We start from the raw sequence: 20,120 nt of genomic DNA, 5'->3' as shown, positions 1-20,120 counted from the left end.
AAAAAAAAAAAAAAAATTTTTTTTTGTTTTTTTGAGACAGGGTCTCACTATGTAGTTGAGACTGACCTGGAACTCACTACGCAGCCCAGGCTGGTCTTGAACTCACAGCGATCCTCCTGCCTCAACCGCCCAAATGCTGGGATTACAGGTGTGCGCCACCACGCCGGGCTAGCAAAAAAAATTTTTAAAAGCATACACACCCCAAAGTACGAGACAATGATATATATGAGACTTCCTTGTATCTTGGCAACATTTAGATGGAATTAAATTTAAATGCACTCCACTTTGCTTTTGAAGAGGTTTTGGTTCAGCTCCCAAATCTTGACTGCCTGATTAACAGTCTCCTATGAGAATACTCAGAAGGTGTCTTCTTAAACAACAGATGTATTTTTAGTGTTGGAGCTGCCCTTAGTAGGGTGTCAACGTGAGGATGATAACCAGTCAGTATCTCTGGAGGAAGTCCTAATCTCTTCTTGTATATTCTCCCTATAAGTTGAACAGCCTCTCTGTTCTCACCTTCTGTAGTCTGTCTGGCCATCTTTCCACCTTTAGCTCTAACACCAACAATAGCTCCATATACATCACTACTGTAGTCATCGAATGATTCTCTGGTAAGGGCCAGTAATGTCTCTAGCCAAAAGCAATCGAGGTCACTCCGAGGTCATTGTTTGTTCAGTGTGATTAGTCATCACCCTTCCTGCTTGTTTTTCTCATTTTCCCACATGAGCTCAATACTATCTTTAAAAAGTAGTCACAGCCAGGCATTAAATTACCAGACAACTGGATCTCGTTGTTTAGAGCCCGAAAGTCTTCAACAGTATCAAACTTAGAGATTAGTTGAAGCTTTGCTTGCCAAGTGTTGCTTTTATCATTTTTTAAAACCAGAGTTTTTTTTATAGTGTGCTGGGTTAGCAACCTCCTGATTAGATTCTGTTTTCTCCTCTTCTACATGTTGGGGATAAGGAGTAGCAGTTGTTTCCGGTTCCACGGTTGCCATCTTAGATCAATCTCCACTGGATTCATTCTGACAAAAGCGCAAAGTCAATTTGTGCGGGCTAATCTTAATTGTCAACCTAACCGGATTAAGAGATGCCTGGAAAGATGGTTGGATGGGGGGTATACTTAACGCAAGAGTGGTGGAGTCATGTAGACTTCCACCCAGATTTTGAAGGAAGGCCTGGAATGAGCCCCTGAGACGCGGGTGCCTGAAGCTGTGGGATTGAAACCAAAGTGCAGTGGAATATCTAGGAAGTCAGAGATGCTAGAAACATGACAGAACTGCCAAGAAAAGCCACAGGCAGTGAGAACATCCAGCCCAAGAGAGGTCACGTGGGCTGTAAGTGGCGAGGGCAGTGGATTAGAGCTGCCCAAGCCTTCTAGAATCATATCTTACCACCACGTGCCCTGGATGCCAGACATGAAGCTACGGAACTTAATGTCTGCCCTCCTGGTTTTCCATCTTGTTTTGGTCTGATTATTTCCATCTCCCCATTCCTTCCTTTTGAAATAGGAATGTGTCTTTGTATGTTGGGAATATATAACTTGCCTTCTAAATTTTGCAGGGATTGACAGCTAAGAGTTTGCCCTGAATTTCAGAGGAGACTTTGGACTTGGATTTCTGAATAGCACAGGAACTGTTGCGAGTTTGAGGAAGGGAGATCATATACGGGATAGTTCTGTCGTGTCGGGTGGGATTATTACTTGGAGATTTAGTATGGTTTAAAGAGATATGATTAAGCGTCAAGATGATAACGAGTGAACTCATCTAGGTTCATCTTAATTGTCAATTTGACTATATTAGGAGATGCCTGGAGAGTTGATTGGATCGTGGAGGTGCTGTACTCATCAATAAATTAACCCATAGTCTCTCCTAACTGAATGTGCCGCTAGGAAGTGGGGCCAGTTGGAAGAGGTGAGTCACTGGGATGTGTCCCTCGCAGGTGTATCTCTCCCTGGGCCACCATGAAGTGAGCGTCTTCGCTCCCCTATGCCCTTCCATTGCGATGTTTCTACTTTGGAAGCAGCTGACCATGGACTAAAGCCCTAAAACCATTAGCCAAATCAAACCTTTCTTCTTTTACACTGAAGGTCTCAGAAGGAAAAGCTATTTGTTTCCAGAGAAGAAAAGCTAACTAATACATGATGCAATGGATCTTTTCAACAAATAATGCTGGAACAGCAGGACACCCTCCATGGTATAAGTGTGGTTTGTTTTCCAAGAGTCCATGTGTTGGAGGCTTGGTCCTCAGAGTGACAGTATCAAGACCTTTAAGAGGAGAAGCCTAGTAGGGTAGAATGGCCCCTCCTCTCACCCTGGCTTCGCGTCCCCCCATGTGACATCTTGTTCAAGTGACCTCTCTTATACCCTCAGCTCAGAGGTACCATCTACCACCACGAGGTGATGCAGTCAGGAAGCCTTTGCCAGAGACTTTCAGCCTTCAGAACCCTAAGCTCAACAACCAAACTTTCACCACCCAGGCTTTTGTAATCATAACAAAACCAAATTAATACTATGTTCACGTGCAAAAGGATTACCCTTGCCAGGCATGGTGGTGTTCGCCTGTAATCCTAGCACTCAGGAGTTGGAGGCAGGAGGATTGCCATGAGTTCAAGACCAGCCTGGGTTACATAATGAGTTCAAGGCCAGCCTGAACTACATAGTGAGATCTTGTCTCAAAAAAAAAAAAATTACTCTTTACTTGTACTTCATACCTTATATAAAAATTCACACAAATAAGACCACAGAGTAAGCATAAAACATTAAAGCACAATTTTTTTTTACAAGCAGATATAAAAGAAAATGCAGTGACTTGGGTTTTGGAGTGAATTTTTAGATGTAACACCAAAAGCATGACCCATGGACTTTATGAAAATGAAAAACTTTTGATCTACAATAGAAGTTTTCCTCTTGAACAAATGAACTTAACAGATGTTTACAGAGTGTTCCACCCCACAAAATCAAAATACACATTCTTTTCAGCTGCACATGGATTGTTCTCTAAAATAGACCACATACTTCCCCACAGAACATGTTTAAGTAAGTACAAAGGAATTGAAGGTTCAACATACACAAATCAATCCCATGTATATTCAGGCCATAGTGTGATGAAATTAGAGATCAACAGCAAAAGAAACCACAAGAATTTCATAAACACATGGAAATTGAACAACACACTTCTGAATAACCAACGGGTTACAGAGAAAACTAAAGAAGAAATCAGATAGTTCCTACAATTAAATGACAAAATATATTGGAATCCATGGGACACAATGAAAGCAGTCTTATGAAGGAAATTCATAGCAGTAAAAACTTATATTAGGAAAACAGAGTGAGCTCAATTACACAACCTGATGCTGAACCTCAAGTTTCTAGAAAAAGAAGAGTGGGACAAACCCACAACTCATACAAGGGAGGAAATTATAAAGATCGGGGCAGAAATTAATGCAATGAAGACTAAGAGAACAATACAAAAAAATCAATGTGGCCAAGAGTCAGTTCTTTAAAAGAATAAACAAAATTGACAAACCTTTAGCCATTCTTTTCAAAAAAATAGAAAGAAAAGGCTCAAATCCATGCAATTAGGAATGAAAAGGGTGAAATTACAACAGACCCAGAGGAAATCCAGAGGATCATCAATACCTACTTCAAGAACCTATACGCCAATAAGATGGAAAATACAGAAGAAATGGACAGATTCCGAGATATGTATGAATTACCAAAGTTAAATGAAGACGACCTAAAAATTCTAAACAGCCCAATATCAATCAATGCAATTGAAAATGTAATTAAAAACTTACCAACTATGAAAAGTCCAGCTCCTGATAGCTTCACTGCTGAATTCCACAAGACATTTAGAGAGGAGCTACTGCCACTCCTGTTTAAAACTCTTCAATGAAATTGAAAGGGAAGCAATACTCCTGAATTGATTCCTGGAAGCAAGCACTACCTTGATCCCCAAGTGGAAAAAGACCTAACCGAAAAAGAGAACTATTGGCTAATGAACAGAGATGCAAAAACCTTTAATAAGATACTTGCAAATAGAATGCAGGAGATCATTAAGAAGATCACACACCCTGACCAAGTGGGATTCATCCCAGGGATTCAGGGATGGTTCAACATATGCAAATCAATAAATGTAATACACTATATTAACAGAATGAAAGACAAAAACCATATGATCATCTAGATGCAGAGAAAGCATTTGACGAAATCCAACACACATTTATGATAAAAACCCTCCAAAAAATTGGAATGGACGATCTTTACCTCAATCTGACAAAAGCCATCTATGAAAAACCAACAGCCAATATCATACCAAATGGTCAAAAACTGAAATCTTTCACAGGATTTCAGTTCTTCAGGAACAAGACAAGGATGTCCACTATCATCACTGCTGTTCAATATAGTTTTGGAAACATTAGCCACAGCAATTAGACAAGAGAAAGAAATAAAGGAATAAAGATAGGAAATGAAGAAGTCAAACTGTCATTATTTGCAGGTGACATAATACTCTATTTAGAAGACCCCATGAACTCCACCAGAAGTCTTCTACACTTAATAACCAAATTCAGCAAAGTAGCTGGATACAAGGTCAATACACAAAAACCAATAGCTTTCCTGTACACAAAAAACAGACTCAGCGAGAGAAAAGTGGGACAAACAATTCCTTACACAATAGCATCCAAAAAACTGAAATAATTAGGAATCCACCTAATGAAAGAAATCAAAGACCTCTATTCTGAAAACTATACTATTCTGAAAAAAGAGATTGAAGAGGATATCAGAAAATGGAAAGACATCCCTTGCTCCTGGGTAGGAAGAATCAACATAGTGAAAATGGCCATACTTCCAAAACTGCTATACAGATTCAGTGCAGTTCCAATTGAAATCCCAATAGCATAGTTCACAGACCTTGAGCAAACAATCCAAAAATTCATTTGGAACAAGAAGAGACCTAGAATAGCAAAAGCAATTCTAGGCAATAAAGACAAGGTAGGGGGTATCAAAATCCCCGACTTGAAAAAATGCTACAAAGCTACTGCGATAAAAACAGCATGGTACTGGCAAAGAAACAGACCCGAGGACCAGTGGAACACATTACAAGATGCAGAAACAACTCCAGACACACTGAGCCATCTCATCTTCGACAAAGGATCCAAACACCTTCACTGGAAGAAAGACAGCCTCTTTAATAAATGGTGCTGGAAAAACTGGGTTTTGACTTGCCAATGATTAAAACTAGACCTATATCTCTCCCCATGCACTAAACTAAAATCCAAATAGATTAAAGATCTAAATATTAAAACAGAAATACTAAATCAGCTCCAAGAGAGGTTAGGTAGAACACTTGAAGACTTTGGTATAGGAAAAGATTTGATGAACAAAACCTCAGTAGCCTGTGAACTAGCATAAACAATCAACAAGTCGGATCTCTTCTTCTTAAAAAGCTTCTGCACAGCAAGAGAAACAACCTATAGTGTGAAGAGACAACCCATAATGTGGGAAAAACTGTTCACCAGCTCTTCCTCAGACAAAAGTCTACTATTTAGAATATATAAAGAACTTAAACAAATCAGACCTTCCAAACTGAAAGATCCAACCCAAAATGGGATTCTGAAATGAACAGACGTTTCTCAAAGAAGTAGAAATAGCAAATAAACATATGAAAAAATGTTCAGCATCACTGGCATTCGAGAGAGGCAAATGAAAGCAACACTGAGATTCCACCTCACCCCAGAAAGAATGGCTGCTGTCAAGAAATCAACCAGTAACACATGCTGGCAGGGCGGCGGGGAGAGAGAAACCTTGCTCCTCTGTGGTGAGAGTGTAGGCTGATGCAACCACTATGGAAATCAGTATGGAGATACCGCAAAGAATTAGGACTGGAAGTCCCATTTGACCCAGCTGTCCCCCTGCTGGGTATCTTACCCAAAGAATTACAAGAACCGTACCACAGTGACATATGCGCACCCATGTTCATAGCAGCACAATTCATGGTAGCTAAAACTGGAAAGGAGCCCACTTGCCCATCAACAGGAGACTGGATAAAGAAAATGTGCTTTTGGTTTTATTAAAAAATAAAATGGAGTACTACTCAGCCATAAAGAATGAGAAACTAGAGACATTTATAGCTAAGTGGATGCACATTGAGGTGATGCTCTTAAGTGAAATAAATAGGACGCATATGTGTAAACACCGAATAGTTTCTCTCGTGTGAGAAACTGAAAGTGTAAATAAGGACTAAAAGGTATAATAGATAATGTGAGATAGGAAGAAAAGGTACAAAGGGGAAGGGGAAGTGGGAGGAGTAGGAGAAAAGAAAGATGGGAATGGAATTAACATGAGAAAAGAAAAAATGGAAATTAAGTCTTTTTTTTTCTTTTTTTTGGTTTTTTGAGACAGGGTCTCACTGTATAGTTGAGACTGACTTGGAAGTCACTATGTAGCCCAGGCTGGTCTCAAACTCACAGCGATCCTCCTGCCTCAGCCTCCCGAGTGCTGGGATTACAGGTGTGTGCCACCACGCCCAGCCGGAAATAAAGTCTTTATAGATAGGGAGGGGTGGAGGGGTTGAAGAAAGGGCAGGGGAATGGGGAAGACATAAGAATCACGACGGATTACGTAAAGGTGCAAATTTCCAATGATGAATGTCATGACATCGTATACTTTAAATGTACCGATAAAAGTAATTAAAATAAATAAATACAATAGAAGCTTTCAAGACAATTAAAAGTTCAATCACAGATTGGGAAAAAGTCATAAAGGACTTGTAGCTAGAATATTTCAAAAACTCTTAAAACTCAGTAATAAGAAAATCCAATTTAAGCCAAGTCTTGTAGTACACGCCTGCAATCCTAGCACTCAGGAGGCTGAGGCATGAGGACTGCCGCAAGTTCGAGGACAGCCTGGGCTACAGCGTGAGTCCAAGGCCAGCCTGGACTATACACTGGGACCCTGCTTAAAGAAAAAAAAAAGTAAGAAGAACAAAGGGCAAAAGATCTGAACAGGCACTAAAACTGCTTCACACTGATGGCGAATGAGCACAAGAAGCGGCTGAGTGTCACAGGTCCCTAGGAAAGCCAGTGAAACAAGACAGTGACACATACCTATCCTAACAGCCAAAATCCAAAAACACCTGACAATACCAAATGCGCCAATGCAGTCCAAGCCACAGGAATTCATTGCTGGAGGGAACACGAAAGGGCACAGTCGCTCCGGGTGAGATCAGCAGCATCTCGTACAGCCGACCGGGTTTGTGGGCCTGTGACCCTGCAGCGGTCCTCTCAGGCACTCACCCAGCGCGGGACGTACGGATTCGGAATGACACAGACAGATCTAAAATGCATTTTGCTAAGTGTGAGCAGAGACCCCAGTGCCTGTACCCTGCAAGTTTCTACTCACATGGCACTTGGAAAGGCAGGACATAGGGACCGACCACCCCATGGGGGCCTGCGAGGAGGACGTCGCCCGCGGCGCGAGGATTTTTAATTCCATTTGCTGATCAGATTCATAGAACTACACAGCACACAAACATAAACTCTAATGTCTGCCAACTAACAAAAAGACAGAAAGACAACCAACCGGGATATCAGGGGACAAGGGCGTGCATGCAGATGGGGACGAGCAGAGCCAGCTCACTAGGATGTGTGAGGCAGCTCTGCTGCGTGGAGGTGGATCTTGAGGAAAGCAGCACAGACAGGGTGGAAGGAACTGTCCCATGAACACTCGGCTCCACTGGCTTTGCCTCTGGGGTCCGGGTGACAGTCCGGAACTGCTCTGCTCATGAGGGGAGCACGGACACGGAGCAGATCTCCCCAGCATAGAGGGCGGCTTTGGGAAGCCAAGTGCCACACACAGATGGACAGTGTCAGCTTCCTCTGAAGGAAGACAAGTCAGGTTGTATGAGTGTATGCATGGTCTCACTGTGCACCAGGCCTTTTGTAGGTGGAGGGGAACACGGCCCGGAGAACGGCCTCGTCCCTGGGTGGGGCTCTGTCCACAGGTGCCCAGACAAGAGGCAAAGCACTCAATTCCTATGAGCACTCAGAACCACTGGATGTTTAGCACAAACTCAAACAGGGCAACGTGTCAAGGATTCTTTTTTTATTGTTTGTTTTTTGAGACAGGGTCTCACTACATACTGACCTGGAACTCACTATGTAGCCCAGGCTGGTCTCAAACTCACAGCGATCCTCCTGCCTCGGCCTCCCGAGTGCTGGCTGGGATTACAGGCATGCGCCACCACGCTCGGCTAAGGATTCTTTTTAATTTCATTTTGTTTTTGTCAAATTGTCCAAAGAACAGCTGAGAGTTCAGCAAAGTCCAATGGGTGCGAGTGTTTACCTCCTCGGTTCTTTCCCCACTCATCTGAGCTGCTAGGCCTCAGGCCAGCCTGTGCTCCCCTAATGAAGGGCCTAACTTCCTATATCTTTGCAACATGCTGGCTCAATTCACCTCACCCGTCAGGGGAGTCAGTACCTATGTAAAGGGACACACTGTAATTGCACAGGGTATACACAAGAACACCCATACCAATGGCCTGTGTCACAAGCCAGCTAAATTAAGTACTACAGTGTCTGGACCAAAACCAGCTCTGACATCATTTAGATGTCAGATTCTTAGTTTCTCCTGATGATCCAAGATTCTTGGTCTAAGGACCACACCTGGGGGGTGATGCTTCCTGGAGGTTCTAGTCACTGCTCTAGAAGTGAAAGTTACAGGGGCAGGCAGGAATAGCCCTCCGCCAAATGCTACCAAGTGTGCACTGGCTGGTCCTTGCCATCCAGGGTCTTCCCCCAGGAAGGAGCCTCTGTTCCAAGTGGCACAGACATTTGTTAACCTCCAGAGTCAATAGGGAAGCATCCCTGAAGCCCTAAGCCCTGGAAAACAAACCGACCCGTAGCACACCCCGACAGGGCCCACCCAGCTCATGACTGGTGTCTCCTGGCCCCAACAAGGTGAAGTGAGCTCAGACAGACCGAACACTGCTGAAGGTCTCCAAACTGACTACAGATGTGGTGCCCACAGAAGAAGCCAGCCAGTGGTGACTGCGGTAGGCAATCACCAGCCTGTCCTCCCCTGACCAGCACCTCATGGTTCCATCTTCAGATGCAACATCATTGGAAAAACATTTCACACTGCCTGAACTTCAAAGGAAATATCCTCTTCCTACTTCCAGAACTCCCAATGTTTCTCCTGGTAACCCACACGTCATGTGAACCTCTCCTCGATAACGAGCCCCAATTCTACCCAGAAACACCCAACACAATATGGAGCCAGACCTCCGCCCCAGGACCTTCTCAGTGGCCCCTCCAGGCCATACTTATCTTCTGCTGCATCAGTAAATCCAGCTTTTTCCGTGGTGGCCTTAATAAATGGCGCTCAGAGACTCCAGGAGTCCAGCCCCAGTGGCCCAGGTGCTAAACTTTTGGCTTAAGAGAGGGATATCAAAGAGACACCAAGACTGGTCATTTCCTGTACCTCCACTCACTGCAAGGTTAAAATAGTCTTGCACCTAGACCCACTGCAAAAAGGGTTTGATACTGCAGTTTAACTTTTCAAAATACCCCATGCTCGGCTAACTGTGTGGCTGGGCTGGTGAGAAGGCAGCTGTACCACCCTTCTGACATGTCCCTGGGAGGCTCCAGGGCGGTCTCTGCTAGCCTCCCTCTTCCTCAGAGAATATAAGTCATGTTCGTTAATGCAACGAACATCAGGGGACAATAGTGCCTTGGACCCACTTCACTGCGTGGTAACACCAAGTGCAGGGCCCGTGCCCAGGCTCTGACTCCTCATTGTACTCAAGGACACCACAGTTCTGATATATGCCACAAACACAGCACCCAGATCTCACAGCTCAGGCTGCCAGTACTCACATAGCTTTCCTGCCTAGAATTCAGCCTTTCAGATGCTCCTCAAGACCTGAAAACAGCACTGCCCATGTGTGAATTAGTGCTCAGAATACCTAGGTGCTGGAGGTGGTGCTGGTGAACAAATGGTAGGGTGAAGCCAGGTTCTGGACCCCAGGGCCACTACCCTGGTATCGGCTTGGGGATCCTGCCATCCACGGGGGCATTCACATGGGCAATGGTGGTGCTACCAGGCTAGCATGTCCTTGGAAGCCCAGCAAGCCTGCATGCAGCAGACTACATCAACACAGTATGTGTTGGGTCCACATATCAAAGTGGCAGACAGGTCTTTGTCCCAAATGGCTTGGGTAGGACCTGTTGGGAAGCTGCTCGCCAGTACTAGCACACCTCGGCTCCCATGGCATTGCTTCTGAGGCCATCCCCAGAACACCCAGCTCATGCACACCCTAACTTGTGTAGAGTTCACCCCTAGCATCGACACATCCCAGAACTTTATGCAGAAACAGAAAGGGTACATGGAAAGGGGCTGGTACCATGAACTAGAAAATCTAATGTCTGTGTGAAATGTCTGGAGAGTTGTCACCTTGGAAAAACCTGTGACCCTGAGGAACAGGAGATCCAGAACCTTCCAGAAAGAGGTACATGTAGTAGGACTTGCCTGGGGCCACCCAAGCACAAAACCGTAACCCAAGAAGATGGGAAACTGGAAATCTGATTCTACTCCAGTGATCAGTTTTAGCCTTGCAAGATAGAAAAGAAAGGCATATGTCATACGCTGGATATCTGCCTGACCCAGTGGCTTAAAACTATTCCTTATGAACCAAACTAAACCCCTGTGGAGACCAAAGACAGCACTGTCAGATTTGTAGGAGCCTTTGATCCTGGCTGCATGTAAAGCAAAGCTGCTGGAGGCATCCCTGTCAAGTTCTGCTAAAGTCTCTAGACTCTTTCTATCTTGGCTCCACCCTGTGACAGTGAAAACTTTCAGAATGACTCCTTGGCGCTGTGAAGGATAAATAAACACCATGTACAGCTACTTTACAACAGTCTACACCGGCAACCCCACAGTGATCACTCAGTAAGGACCGTGGTACTTTGCACCAGGAGGTGGCCGACTGATTACACAAACCCGAAATGGACCTGGCTTCTCCACAAGAATGCCACACGGATGCTGCCCAAAGGCTGCAGAAACTCAGCTTTCCCCCACTACACGTGAGGGAGGTGGATGAAGAAAGGAAGGGGAGATGCTCATTGCCCACTGTGGAAGCCCCAGCTTAGCCGGGCAAAGTCCTCTCCTGGCCTCAGTGTTCATTTGGGAATCTCCATTTGGTCTTCCTTACCAAAAGGCTGGGCTGTGTCCATCAGTGTCCACCTGCTTATAGGGTCATTCTCTCTCAAACCGAAATTCTGTGCTTTGGGTGTGGGGTAGGAGGGAGCTGGTATGGGCAGCTGGCCCCACCAAACCAGATATCCAGAGGTTCTGTGCCTCAGCTCTCTGCACTTACAGGCTGGCTGGTCTTGAGATAGGCAGGAGGGCTCTCATCCAACAGGTCAAATCTGGACCTGACCAGATTCCTAAGGCTCAGGTTTCACCTAATGGGGAAGTGGTGGCAGCTAGCAGCTCCCTCATGTCCCGATGAACTTTCTCTGCCGATCTGAATCACTTCGAATTGCGGGGTGAGCGGCTGGGTAGACAACATTAAAGAAGCCCTGGTCTGGCCACAAACCAATCACCTCAGCTCTACTTTCCCTCAAGATTCCTCGGACGCGCGTAGGTCGGGACAGGCGGGTGCGGGATGCACCAGTGGGATGTGAGGCCTGCGAAGCCTGGCGAAAGGAATCCTTTGCTTCCCTTCACAGTTACCTCTGTCGCTAGAGGTTGGACATGGGATACATCTACACCTGCTGCCTAACTCGGCCGGACACTGGAGCTGCGGGGGACGGGTGACACAAGGTGACGGTAACCAGGTCAGTCACTTGCTAAGAACGCATGTCCTCCCCCAGCCCATGCGGTCAGTCCCCGCTTGGGTCGCAGGACTGCGCTAGGGACATCGGACCGTGGCTGGGGGCGGACAGGGGTCTGGGACGGGGAGGAGCTAAGAAGGGAGGTGCAGGGAGGGGTGGGGCAAAGAGGGGTCCCGGAGGACCTGGGCAGGGGTCGGGAGGCGCAGAGGAACTAGGGTAGGGGTCCAGGCGCGCCGGATAGCGGGACACCGGCAGCAGCCCAGGGCTCACCGTGCACTCACAGTAAACTAAAGCGAGGGCCTTCAAGAGCACGATCCTGGTCAGCCAGAAGGTGCCCACGCGCAGACGGGTCGGGCAGGCTGCGGCACAGGGCTCCGGCAAGGGCGGCGACCCAGGTCCCGGGTCCACGTCCGCGACTTTCCGCTTCCTCAGAGTCCCCTCGGACGCAGCCATTGCCGAGAGCTCTAAGCGCAAGCGCGAGGGAGGGCGGTGCAGGGAAGCCACGCCCACCGAAGAACCAGGCCCCGCCCACATGCGGGCCGTGCGCGCCCCCAGCTGGCCTCCGGGGCGGACCCTGCTGCGGGGAATGTGGGCGGGCAGTTACCCTCCTGAATTCCCATTCCTTCTTTCTGCTGCGGGCGTTGGCCTGGGGAACCGGGTGCAGAGGGGAAGTCTTGGGACGCCTTCTGCGCGCCCAGCGCAGGGGAAGTTCCAGCCTGGGGCTGGGCTTCCTCGCCCCACTCACCGAGCTCGCATTCCTACTCCGCAGAGGATGCTGGTGACCAGCAGAGCTAGCCCGAAGTTTGGGTACATCCTCGGGCTTCCTAACCCGAAATCCCAGCGGGGTCTCTGCACATCCACCCTAGTCCGCTAGGGCTCCGCAGCTCTGGCGCCGGCCTGCAAGCTGTGACCTCTGAGGGTCACCGGATTCAGAGGAAAGAACTTAGTGACTAATAACCGCAGCGAACCCAAAGCGGCACCCCTAGGCTCTGCCTTCTGAAGAGGGGCCGCTCCACCCCTGCTCTGAAGGGTCACTGGAGAGGGTGGATCGAAGGCACACCTCAGAGGAAGAAGGTGTGTACAGGTCAGAGTTTCTGGGCAAACTGCTTGGAAGAAATCACTAAAGGTGTGGGTTTTTCTTTGTTTGTGTGAGAGAACTTTTGTTTTCTTTTTTTCGGTACCGGGGATCGAACTCACGACCTTGCACTTAGGTGGGCTCGGTGCCACTGAGCTAAATCCCCGGCCAAAAGAGAACTCTTTGCATGTTAAATATCCTATCCCTTTGTGCAAATTTTGATTTTTTTAAAAAGTGGGATTGGATGTTGCTCCAATGCTAGGGAAGTAGTTATCACTGAGCTACATCCCCTAGTTTTTCATTTCTGAGATGGGGTCTTGCTAAGTTATTCTAGGCTGACCTCAAACTAACCATCTTCCTGCTTCAGCCTCCCTAGCAGCTGAAATTTTAGGCATGTGCCACCAGTACTCAGCCCAAATGCTTATTTTGACTTTTGATTTTGAATTTTGTCCTCAGGCTCTTAATTTTGTTCCTGCTGTTTGAACCAGAGTCACCAACACTTGCACAGTCAAAAGATCCAGGCTTGGTGCTTGTTTATGCCTTCACACACCTGTACTGAGCCTCCTGAGGGCAGGGGCTGGCTGAGGACCTTGGATCCCTCAGCTCTAAGCCAGACCAGCAACTTCTGAGCCCTCTCCGCAGCCCCCAGTCTCCCGCTGTTGCTGGGATAATAGTATATATATACATATATATATATATATATATATATGTATATATATACATCTTGGTGTGATTTTTTTTTCCCCTTAAAAAACGTTTAATTTCCTTTTCCATGAGCCGTAAAGTGTGGCCGTGGCAAATGATGCCAGTGAGTGGCGCAAACACCTTCCATGTCCTGTGTTCATCGCCTCAATCCAGAGTGTGTCCAGGTCTGGAAGACTTGGGTCTTGGAGGAGCAACCGGCTGCAGCCACTGCCTTTCCGCCAGGTCCTTCCAATAGAAAGAAACCTTGACCTATATACCTCCCCTTCCCGCTGTCCAGGTTCCAGGCATGGGGACAGGCCAGCACAGCTATTTGCAGAGTGTAGTTGATGCCTGCGGAGCTTCCTGGGTCTTTCGGGATTCTGGTGCTGTGCATGGGACTGAAGGACAGCTCTACCATAAGGTGTGACCCTGGGTGCTCCTTTTTCAGGTGGGGACAGTCTTCACAAAGGCCCCTTTGTCCTTTGGCTTCCCCTTGCTGGGGCTTTATTGTCCTCAGCACAGAAGGGCACAATGGGGCATTGTGCAGAGCAGAAAGGGGCCTCTTGTTCTAGCATCCAGCTTTAGGGGCTCAGCTCAGCTCTGGGCTCCCTCTCTGGCTTTGCCCAGGGTGGGCGAGGCCAGCAGAAGGGTCTGTTGGGAGCTCGAGTCCCTTTGGATCGAGTTTCTTGCTAGACCTGCCTTCCTGGACACTGTCAGAGCTGGCTTGAGAACAGGTCACCAGGCAGAGCTCAGGCTAAGGAGGCGGATGGTGGGGATGGCTGAGGGCCTCCCAATTTCAGCCTGAGTTTAATCAACAGTGCTCTGAGGTATTCTCACCTGTCAAGAAGAACAAAATCTCAGCATACGCTATGACACGCATGAACCTCAAAAACATCAAGGTAACTGGAGCAAGACAAACTCAGGCATCATTCCATTTATGGGAAATGTCCAGAAGAGGCAAATCCATCGGGGAAGAAAGTAGATTATTGGTTTCCGGGAGGAAGGGAGAGTGACTGTTGGACAGGTGTGGGATTTTCTTTTAGGGTGATGATGTTTCGGAACTTCACAGAGGTGATGGATGTGTAACACTAAGAATGGGCTAAGTGCCACCGAATCATGCCATTAATAATGGTTAATTTTATGCCTTTTGAGTTTCACCTCAATTAAAAACAAAAACAAAAAACAAAGGACATCGCTGAAGTGGAATGTTTCATTATCACCAGAGGCACCGCTTTTTACCTGTCAGAATAAGTCTTGTCATTTCATCAAACCTCCTTTAGTAGTTTAAAATAACGTTTGAATTGCAGCTGTCATCCCAGGAAGATGCTCCACGTAGAAAACAAATGTCTACACCCAGCTTAAGCTGCCAGAGAAAGAAAGTCCTGCACAGGAGTGGGGGCCGTCGGCCAGGTGGGGTCCCCAGTGTGCCTCTGTCATCCTGTTGTTTGTGCCCCAACACCATGGCACACTGGGTCAGGGGCTGTGTGCAGAGGGGAGGGAGGGGGCAGGGGGACGCTTCCAAGTTTGACTTTCAGAGAAAAAGTAGGAGAATAGGCAAAGCTGTGAAAAGGAGAGGCTGGAGGGACCAGAGATACCCTAGGGCTGAAGAGACAGCAAGAGTGCAAGCAGAGGGCCCCCGGAGGCCGTCAGCTTCAGACTAGGCTGGTGTCTGGAGACTAGCGCCTGCCTGCCTCTAGGTGGGCCCTGTGCCCCAGCCACCCTCGGCCTCCTCCCGCACAGCCCAAGGCTGGCTGCACTCCCAGCAGCTGCGGTACGGCTTCATGGAGGAATGAGCCCCCTGTCAGCACCTCGTCCAGCTGTCCCTGGGCACCCCAGCCTGGCAGCCCCCACTGCGTAGGGCCATTGTGCCCGACATGCACTTGCAGCTGTCTCAGGACCCACAAGAACCCAGCTTGGGCCCAAATCTAATCGTGTACCCTTCATTTACCCCAATTTTTCATGTCTTGAAGTCTTAAAGGGGAGCAGGCCCCATGGATGCTAACATCTGTTGCCTTCTCCTAGAAGGGTGGCCAGCCTGGGCCAATCCTACTGATTGTCCAGTAGCCAACCCCACCCCTACCCACAGAGAGGCTGGCAGGTGCGTGGGGGTGACGAGCAGGTGCCTACCATTTGCTGGCTGTGCTGAGACTGACTCACAGGCGGCTCTGCTGCTTGGCCAGTGTATCTCCTCTCTTGCACCCAGATCCCCTGCATCCCAGAAGGAGATGTGGCCCCAAGTTGGTGAGTTACGGTGCGCTGTGGTTTCAGGGAGGGTGGGAAGCAAAGCTTTCCAGTACAGCTATACTCTGATGACATTTAATAATTAAAAACCCCACTTCCTGAGGCGAAGAAAATAAATAATTGGAGACAGCAGAAATCTTTTCACAGGTATATTTAATTTGCCTTTGGTGCTGAGTACAGTATCTGGAACCTTCTGTCACAGCAGAAGAGGTCAGGGCCAGAGACAGCCGGAGCCCCTCTCGTGGAAAGGGGATTTTTCTGTGATATGTTTACTTCCAGCCACCATCTGCCTTCCTGATTATTCTTGAAACAGGGATCCATTTGGGGGTTTTGGATGTGGATGTCATGGGCAACAAGCCTTGGCAGGTCTGCGTGTCTACCACAGGACGATGGACACAGGCCCAGCCCCTGGGGGCTCGGCAGGCTGCTCTTCTCAAGGGAGAACCCCATCGGTGTCGGCCGCTCCTCCTGGGCGGGGTGGAGATGGCTGCTCCTGGGCCTTCACCTTGTCTCTCAGCAGAGCGCAGCACTCAGAGGAGGAGCTTGGCACAGAGCCAGGGATGGTGAAGGGGCAAGGGCCAGGGTGGGCTGGGGCTGGGTCAGGGCAGTCAGGGCCCGGAATGGAACAAATGGAACAAAAGTGTTGGGAACAAGGGTCTGAGGGGAGGCTGGGGTTCTGGCGTCTCCTCACAGAAAAGGAAAATTCTTCCTGTACAAGGCACAAACGCACCTCACCAGCAGACAGGATGTTAGGCGGATGGAGTGCAGTCCAGAGTCCTGACTGGGTGGACAAAGGGATGGGCACAGCAGTAAGCTTAGGGCCCTGCTGGCAGCAAGGAGGGATGGACAGTGAGCAGCAGAAACCACAGCTGCCCCAACACACCTGTGAGCCCTGCACGCACCTGTCACCAGGGGTGAAATGAGCACCGGGTTTTCTCCATTCCTTGGGTGAAGCGCTGCTACCACCCTGGAGTCCTTTCAAACTGAGAACAGCCCTCTCAGGGGTCAGTGGTCCATTCCCAGGCAGCGGGGCAGAACAGCAGCACCCCAAGGACGCATGCTCCCAGCACAACACGAGGCAGGAGCCAGCTGCAGATAGACCAGCTCCAGCCACAGGATGCTCAGAAAGCTCTGCTCCTGCAGGGCTGAGATGGGCACGTGGGACAGCTTTCCATCACCCACAGCATCCGTGGAAGGACAAGAACGGACATCCCCAGCACCAGAGTACACCTCAGCTCAATCAGGCGCAGGCTTTGACCTCTTCGAGAACTCCCACTCCAGCAGACACCGTCAGCATCCCCGACACTGCTGTATTAAGGGGAAGGGGTGGCAAAATACTTGGTCCAGGGCTCTGAGTGCTGTTATCAGGAGGCCAGCCTCCTAGGGGTTCCAAGAAGAACCTTCAGAGCCCCTCCCCTGCCTGTCTGGGACAAGTGGGGCAGGGTTGGCTGAGTTTAGGAGCTGATGCTCTGAGCATTTCACTCTTTTCTGCCCCACCTCCCCTTGTTTCTGCCAGACCAGCCAGTAATTAAAAGCACCAATTACTCTTCAAGGCTGTGCTGGAACAGAATGCCAACTGCTTCATGGGCCACTCTGCACACAGGGGCCGAGGACACAGGGACATATGGCCCTTCCCCATGTGTCTCTTAAAGATGGCACACAGTCTACATACAGCCTCCCTGGATGTGGGTTGGGGCTACCACGCAAAGTGATGGAGAAAGGCAGGACGATACAGGACAGTATAGCACCTTCTTCCAGAAGGGCATGGAGCTTTCAAAGGTCCGGGGTGGGTACTTGGTCCAAGTTCACCCAATCAGATCCTTACCCTGAAACTACAAAGTCTATCAGATGATAGTGAGGTCCTGTGGACTAGGATATGGATGGGGCTACCACCAGCTAAAGAGGCTGGATGCAGGAGAAACTAAGAGAAGAAGGAAGGAGGTCCACACTAGGAAAGAATGTGTGGTCCATAAGGTGAACTGAGAAGTGGCTTGAAGAACTGCCCTTCAAGTTTTAAGTCACCGTGACTTGCTCTGTTCTCAAATGCCCTGTGTTCCCTGCTGCCTCAGGACCTTTGCACATGCAGACCACCCCAGGAAATTATTTTTCCTTAAATTTGAAAACTTCAGGTATCAGCTGAACTGTCACTTTTTCAGGCCTTCTCTGGCCACTCTTCCTACAGTTCCCTGAGACGAACATCTCAGTCTCCTTGTTTGCCTCCCCTTCCTTAACGTCAGCAGCTTCAGTTCAAGGACTGAATAGTGTGGTCCTGACCATGTCCCATGGCAAAAAGCTACATTTAATGAGTACCAGGAAATACATGAACCCACTGAGACATCTCTCTCTATGGAAGTCTCATCCTGTGTCCCCTGGAGACCTCCTAGCTAAGGACAGGAACCACGGTCAGCGCTGATTCAGGACAAAGGCCAGAGAGCTGACATTTTCCTGAGGACTCACAGAGGCCCGGAGGTGAGCCTGGCAGGGGCTTTGGGGCATCACCCGAGGGCCAGCAGCCTGCACTGGGCTGGAGAGCTTGAATCCTGCTCCCATGGAGGTGAGGGATTCTGGGCCCCAAGCTCACATCTACCCTGGAAGGAGCATACGAGAGTTCCTGGCCAGCCAGGACCAAGGGCCTGCACATGTGTGACATGCATCACATCAATGCCTCGGGGTTCCTGCTGCCCAGAATAGTACAGGCCAGGGTACAGCACTGTGACCCAAGCCTAGACTGGACTTCTGAGCTGAACCTCCTTTCCTTTGAGCCCCAGCAGTCACCTCATCTGTGTCCTAGGGACTTGTGTGTACGATGTGCCTTGGTTGGGCAGGCTGGGGGCAAGAGGCTGCCCTACCAGCCTAGCATAGCCAAGGAAGGCCCTGCTTTATGTTTTCCTGGCAAAGCATTAAGACCTGCAACACTGGGGCGTCTAGACCCAGGGAGATTAGGGTCTGAACACCCAGGCAGTACAGAGTGGGTTTCCATCCTCAGTGCCACCACACATCCACTATGGCCTGAAGTGATCCTGTCTGACAGAAGGTTCTACAGGTGCCCCAGGCTGCCTTCCCCTCATCTGCCCTCAGTGTCTTCAACCCTTTGCTCTCAAGACTGCGGAGGAGTGAGGTAGGGCCCTGAGTTGAAGAAACTCCAAAGTGAGGGACAGCCACGCAGCCTGGGTGTGTGTGTGTGCACGCGCGTGCGTGTTTGGTGGAGAGGGTCTTGGCAGATGACAGCAAAAGGAGACAGAAAAAAGGGAGGAGATGCCTATTCTGTCTATTTTGGCAGCCAGTCCCTCCCCCCGTTTGGCACTAGAAGGAGTTCCAGTATATACAGGGCAGCACTTGGCATAAGATGGACGGGGGAGAAAAAAAGCACCTCATTAGCAGTCACTTTGGGAGGAAGCCTGCAAGCCCAGGTACCAGGCCTCTCCCCCTGCTGCAGGGACTGTAAGCATTCCCGTGCCACTCTAGCTAGCTCCAGGCGTGACACTGGAGCATTCCACAGAAAAGGCTCCAGAGCCAGGTGCTATGGCACACACCTGTAAGCCCAGCTACTAGGGAAACTGAGGTGGAAGGATTGAAAGTTCCATACCAGACCTCGTCTCAGACTAAATAGGCCTGGAAATGTAGCTCAATGGTAGGTGCCCCTGGGTTCGATCGGGGGAGAGGGTGGGGAAGCAGACCGCGGGACTGCGGGACACACCTGCAGGTCTCAGGAGCAAGGCTTCCCGTCTAGGCTGGCCAAGGCTGGGGATGGCCGCTGGGCTGCAGTGGTGGTAGGAGGCACGGGGTGACCTTGCTTAGGAAGGTGTGAGGGAGGCCTCCAGAGGTCTGTGGGCTTTCCTTTGGACTTTTCCGGTAGTAACAGATCAACCTCTTCTGGTGGGGAGCAGGGAGCCTGTCACTGCTGGTCTGAAACCAGGCAACTTTGTATAAGGTCAGTTGGGTCTTGCAGGCCATAATCTTGAAGCTCCTGCACCAGCAGCCCTAGGAACGGACCACGCAGGTCGGGGTGGCGGATCTGTCTCCTCCTGCGCCTTTGGCCAAAGAACCCGAGCCGCCCTCAGGGACTGCCCGGCCTGAGGCCAGCTAGTGGGGACGACCTCAGAGCCGAGGATCGGTGCTGGCCCCGGGGGAAATGTCCCCTCTCCGACCCTGCCCCACCCTACCCTCTTTCCTCCTCCTCTCCAGCTACCCAGGAGCGGCGGCCCAGTCCAGCCCACGCCTCCACCGGACCACCCAGGGCTGCCCGCTAGGGCCTTCGCGCCCCAACCCTGGGGGTCACGCCCGG

General features: G+C 49.3%; 1 protein-coding gene and 1 pseudogene across 2 annotated transcripts in view; both read right to left on the bottom strand.

The window, feature by feature from the left end:
• Nucleotides 1-997, bottom strand: part of LOC104859874 — a 2,449-nt pseudogene extending 1,452 nt beyond the window's left edge.
• Lmf1 (lipase maturation factor 1) overlaps nt 1-12,341 on the bottom strand; it is a 98,561-nt gene extending 86,220 nt beyond the window's left edge. The window contains exon 1 of one of the 2 annotated variants that reach the window (XM_033758671.1): nt 12,117-12,341. In XM_033758671.1, coding sequence (XP_033614562.1) covers nt 12,117-12,288 — 172 coding nt within the window. In that variant the 5' untranslated portion in view covers nt 12,289-12,341. The remainder of the gene's footprint in view (nt 1-12,116) is intronic. The other variant, XM_010620544.3, reaches the window with a different exon arrangement.
• Between the last annotated feature and the right edge of the window lie 7,779 nt (nt 12,342-20,120).

This window comes from Fukomys damarensis, unplaced genomic scaffold, assembly GCF_012274545.1.
Source record: "Fukomys damarensis isolate Sample0158 unplaced genomic scaffold, DMR_v1.0_HiC HiC_scaffold_34, whole genome shotgun sequence".
Lineage (NCBI taxonomy): Eukaryota > Metazoa > Chordata > Mammalia > Rodentia > Bathyergidae > Fukomys > Fukomys damarensis.
This window is presented reverse-complemented; position numbering and strand designations above follow the sequence as displayed.